Source organism: Miniopterus schreibersii, assembly GCF_964146895.1.
Source record: "Miniopterus schreibersii genome assembly, chromosome: 6".
Lineage (NCBI taxonomy): Eukaryota > Metazoa > Chordata > Mammalia > Chiroptera > Miniopteridae > Miniopterus > Miniopterus schreibersii.
In genome coordinates this window covers 47391654-47397653 of record NC_138107.1, presented here as the reverse complement: position 1 = coordinate 47397653, position 6000 = coordinate 47391654, and the positions used below count along the sequence as shown (strand labels likewise).

Below are 6000 nucleotides of genomic sequence, written 5' to 3'. Positions count from 1 at the left end.
CATACCTTCCCTAAATACTACATGTTAACACAGCTCTTGTGTTTCAGAGATAAAAGATAGAGATCATAGAAACTTCACTAAAAGCTGTAGTATCAGTACTACCACTGTTTTTGAATGATAGACTTTACATAAACCCTACATTTTCCAAAAACTGATCTGTCTGCTTCTCCTAGGGTTAAAAATATTGCCGTATCAGTCAAGTGGATAGTATACCAATGTAAATAACATGCTGTTAGGTTAAGACAGTTGATTGACTTGGGCAGCTAGCAAAGTAGCACATTCTTTCACATATTTAATAACATATGAGACTTGTATTTTGATTCTGTAATAACTATATTGGTATTGTTACCAAAATCAGTACCATATGATTGGAATTGACCAATTTCTGCTAATATTAAAGTTTTTGGTGTATACTTTTACATTTGTGAATTGTATACTTTTAGGAAAATCCTGGGCATTCTTATTTTGTACATGTTGATAAGTTATTTTGTGCATATATTAAGGATATACAATAAAAATTATTTATTTAACTTAGTCTGTACCCATCATTATTCAACTTCCCTTTTTATGACACGTTGACTATTTGAAAACCCAAATAATTTCTGTCTTGTTACTATTGCTTTTATACTCTTTAGTAAAACACTAGTTTTCCAGCTATTGCCGTGTCTGAAGGGGATACTATATATATATAGTTAAACTGTGAGGAAAGTATGAAGAGGAAAAGTAAAATACCCTAATGATAACCTACCTGGGGTTCAATATTCAGGATCCAAGGGATTTTATTGCATTTTACATGCATGATGTTTTAGAGATTCGTGTCTTTGCTGGCTTTCCTCTCACACTAAGAACACTCTGCTGATATCTGTGTGGTACGGCTTTGTCCTTTTAAAAGTAAAATCCTGAAGTGACTTGTAAGTGGTTGGAAGTTTCATGCTCTTCCTTTGGAAATTCAAATTAATAATTTAAATACAAGTACAATATGGTTGTTAATTTCAACGAATGAAAATAGAAGATGAATTGCTATAGCATATACACTTAAATGGAAAATATATATTTAAATCGTTTCAATGGAATCGGGTTTATATGACAACATCATTTTTTATTATTAGCTCTTGATGATTTGAGGAAAGGATTTAATCATAAGTGCTCTCCAAGTTTTCTTCTTTTTAGGGGAAAGATGTAGTAGTTTCTGGGCTGTTTTTTGGCTACAAATATAAATAATGTTTCTGAAAATTATGTAAAGCTTTAAAAAATTTTGAGTTCAATTCTGTGAATACTGTGTTCACCACGGAAGCATTTGATAATATACACTGATTTGTTTTAAATAAATAGTTAGAAATCTACACCGAAAAGATCAAGAGTACTCTCAGGCTGCCTTCAACTCCCATTAAGCAAACTTATTTTTAGACCATTTCTCCTTCATTCATTGTATATAGGGTCTGGGGTTGCAAATAGATTTTAATGATTTCATAAGGTAAAACTGCTCCAGGGAAAATCTGTATGTCAAGGAGAAGAACCAGTGAATCTGAAATATTTCCTGCATAGGTCCTTGTTGAAAAGATTCCTGAAAAGCTGGAATCCATTTTCCTGACTTGGTAAGGCATTTTTTAAATTTAGTTTAGATGGTTTACACCTTTTGAAGAGATTCTCTGTCATGCTTCTAAATATCAGTGAGCAATGTCACTTTCAGAACTGTACAAATACTCTCCAGGTTTTTTTGTCTGTCTAAACTAAATCTTTGTTCTTTTAAAACTTCACTGCTTTTCCTTACTCCTACTCTCTTTCCTCCCACCCTTTAGTCTGGATAACCAGAGGTTATATATATGTAAAAATTAACATTTTAGTTCTCATATAATGTATAAAATTGGTGAATTCTGTATTTAGAATAAAAATATTTTTTATTCACTTGATTACATAAAGTGTTGGCATGAATAAAATGAGAATTTCCTATAAATCAAGGATTGCTGACTGATTAAACTATGCCAAGGGTAAAAGTCAAGTCTTTCAATAAAGGTGACTTAGATTAGGAAAAGGGAAAGACTCACATTATAGTTGTTGACTTTATCTTCAAATTGATTATTGAGTTGTTTTATTTTTGGTTATGGACAATGCACATCCAAAAACCTAGCCTAAAAAAATCCACATGCATTATTAAAAGTGGTAGTAATAAAATACATGTTTGTGGTGGGGAGGAGTCCCACAAGCCCTCAAGATTGACATAACCTTTAACAAAGTGGAGAAACTTCTGTTAGAACTACTGAGTCTAGGTTCAAACTTATGTCAAAGCACTTTATGGTACCAAAATTAGTACAACTAATTTTTTTGAGTACAAAATGTCATTTTTCACTAAATGTTTGAGAGTTATTATTTGAGGCAAGGATTTGTACAAGTTTAGGAAATCTTTGGGTTTGGCAAAGTCCCTTTTTCCTAATTAGGGTTATCTCTTTCACGTGCTTCTTAGAATCATTTATTCCATAGCATGTATTCGAAGTTCTACCTAGTAATTTTTAAAATTCAAAAATAATCTCCCTGTTTAGTTACAAGATTCTTAAGATAGTAAAATACTTTGGAATTTGAGTAACATTTTTTTCTTAGGTGAAGTACTTCAGAGCATTTGCCTACTCCTCACACCATTCTTCTGAAGTGATATGGAAATCAGTCGTTACCCTCCTTAAAGTGGGAAAACTGAAGCTCTAAAGATAAGCCCCTGGCCCAAGGTCACGGAGTAATAACCAAGGTGAAAACTCTGGATATTCCAATTGCTGTTCCAGTGGACTTCTATTATTCATATTAACTTAAATAAAATATGGCATTTAAAATTTTATGATGTCATAATGCTGAGTTTCTACTGAATAGGGCTGTATAATGTTGAATTTTTAAAGAAAAATTACAAACCCAGGTTTAAGTAGCAAAGGGATTGAGTACTAAAGATTTTTAAAGATCAATGATGACAGTACTTGGAAATAAATTGACTTACTAATGCTGTCATGTTGTCCTAGACAGCACTGATTAGAAAAAGTGTAGAAAAAGTGCTCTAAAGACCCAGAACAGTAATGGACCATTGGCTCTAAGCTACACCACAGTAAAAGTCATACATATGCTACTGTATTGTACGTTACACACACTGAAAAGGTAACAGGAATTTTCAGTTATGTATTTTAGAAAATTGTTTTTTGTTTTTTAATGTTTATCTGAATATAAGACCTATAAAACAGGACAAAGAAGCGTTGAGCACTGAGTCTTTTCATACCCATTATCCAAAAGTCAGGCTTTTTTTCCCTCCTGTTCATGATGGTTATTAACAGAGCACTGGCTGTTCAGACGGTGCCGATCCTGTGATGAGGCACTTGCAGAGTTTGAAGGTTAGGGCATGTGAAATACGGAGCTGGAAGGAAGCATGCTGCTATTCCATTGGAAGCAAAGGGGAGTGTAGGCCCATAGAATACTTCTTCCTTGCCTTCTCTACTTACATCCAGTACCTACAAAGGAGGAGAAGAAGCCTGCATGTCAGAGATGATTACTTAAAATAGAGCTGTCTACACATAAAAGGGAGCCTGCAGTTAAATTCAGTTATGCCACCATGACCCTACCTTAGCCCTTGTTATTTTTCTCACATTATAATACCAAATACATGTATTAAGTCCCTGCTAAGCGTTACTCTGTATGTTTATACACGTGTGTATACATATATACACAGGTATATATTTACAATAATTCAGTCTTCAGAACAGTCATGAGGTAGGTAGCATTACCCTTCTGTAATAAAACTACCTTAGACTGATGAAATAACTTGTCCAAACTAGTTAGTAGGTGGTGTCATATGTTGGCTTACAAATGTTGGGTTGAAAAATGAAGACAACACAGGACTTCCAGCATTGTCCTGAAAATTGGTGACATCTGGCTCAGTGTCTACCACACAGAATATTATATAGGACAGCTTAGTAACAAATTCATAATCAGTTCCACTGGTTCTGGAAATTTCCTCCAATTATTTCCCCTTCAAGATAAAATAACAGTCGAGGTCATCTTCCAGACAGCATTTTTTCTGGTTCCACGGGACAACAGAGACTGCATATGTTAAGCAGATGTAATGTATTTAATCTGTGAGAAGGGAAAAGGAAGCATTGGCGGGTTTTCTCCAAAACACTCTCCTGTAAACTGGCAGAGAGAGAGCGTTGGGGAGGAGGTGCCAGCTTGACAACATATCCTCCAGCCAAAAAAAAGTAATGGTAAATGAAGAGCAGTGGAGGTGATCTGGAAACAGACTAATCACGCGTGCACTCAGGCAGCTGCTCCCAGCGTGCTGCTCAGCTCTGGCGCACCAGGTTAGTCAACCTGGGTGCCAGGCGTTTGCCCACACACCCACTGCATTCACAAGGGCTCCTCCTTTCCCACAGGAATCCTTTTAATATTTGCCATGAGTCTTTATTACTAACAAGTCCAAATCTCAATCTTGAAAAAAGTACTAATTTAAAAGCAAGCTTTTCTGTTGTTTGGGCTGCCCTATGCTAAGTCAAGGAGTAGAAGGAAATAAAATAGTAGCTTTCTCACCATCTGACATGCTTCATCCCTGTGTGGCTGAATCCTACAGATGACATTTTAAGCTTTAATTACAGAATGGTCAATCTAATGAGACAGTTTATTGACTGGTATTTTCAATTGCAAAACACACACACACGACTTCAGGTCTAGATGTTACAGACTGATCTAACTATTTAAGTGTGACCTTCATTAATCTTAGCCATCATGCTCTTAGAATCCAAGGGTTACGTAGATTTGTGATTTATGAAAAATTTGAACGATGATGTTTTTTAGATGTAGATTTTCTCTACCACTTTCCTGTACTTTTCAACCTGCTGACCTTGTACCTAGGAATTTCTAATGTCTAGTCACCATTTTCTCAGAAACACTATTCCAGTTTTCCATTATCTTTCTTCTCTGTTGGATATTCTTCCAGCAAGTAGTAAAGAAATGGCTTCCTTTTGAACATGTGGCTAGTCTCTCCAACCATCAATCCATTACTGTTAGTGAACAGAAATAAGCAGTTCCATAGTCACCCATAGAATAAGTATTTGAGATTGTGTAACCATAGTTCAGAATGAATGATTATATACCCTGTAACCAGTTGTCAATGACTAAAATGATATATGATGAGTCTATTATCCATGAAGACTTCCATTCCAAACATCTCTCTCTAAGTGACAATCTGAATACTTATATGAACATTTATTATATATAAACAGTAAAGACTCACAAAAGCTATTATCAAATTTACCTGTGCTTTGTAGGACTGGTGTACCAGCCAAGAGAATAAACATTGCATTTGTAAAACGAATGACTTTGTATATCAAAATGGCTAATGGAACACACATCTCGTCAGAACGCTGACTTTTTATAAAAGCAAATATCTGATCACAAGAGGTGAAATTTATTCTATTAATACAGATATTAAGACACTTGTGAATCACCTCTTTTACAATCAGCTTAATTCTGAGGCTACTCTAGAATATCCTTAGTGGTTTAAAGTATACACACGTACTCCATCTTCTGAGGACAAAGGATTTGTTTAGGAACAGCCAAAAGTCATTGTAGAGCACTACCTGTTTCTGGTTCAGAGTTTTATATTCTGAAAAGTAAAAATGAAGAAATCCAAAACACAGTGAACACTGACAAATAGATGTTTGGATGAGAGACTAGAAGTACTCCCTATGGGAAAACAGTTTGCTTGTTTGTTTTTATATAACCAAGCTCTGGTACAAAGCAGCCTTCAACTAACTAAAGACTTTAATGTTTTCAAAGAACTTGTGACTTTGAGATTTTTTCTATTCTATTACTGATTTATAGTTTATTAGCTTCTTATTTTTATTCGCTCTCTCCTATTTTGAGTTTATTTTTTGGTTTACTTTCTAACTTAAGCTATCCCACAAGCTTTGCTATGTATTGTTTCCATTATCACTAAGTTTGTGGTATTTTTTAAACCTCCACTATGAGTTCTTTAAC

General features: G+C 34.6%; 1 protein-coding gene across 3 annotated transcripts in view; it reads right to left on the bottom strand.

Annotated features, from left to right (window-relative positions):
* Positions 1-1168: 1168 nt before the first annotated feature.
* The window catches only part of KLHL32 (kelch like family member 32), a 162522-nt gene continuing 157690 nt past the window's right edge, over positions 1169-6000 (bottom strand). For 2 of the 3 annotated variants that reach the window (XM_081140545.1, XM_081140544.1), the window contains one exon: positions 2070-3479. In XM_081140545.1, the coding sequence (XP_080996671.1) occupies positions 3318-3479 (162 nt within the window). In that variant the 3' untranslated portion in view covers positions 2070-3317. Of the gene's footprint in view, positions 3480-6000 lie in introns of all 3 variants that reach the window. The other variant, XM_081140543.1, reaches the window with a different exon arrangement.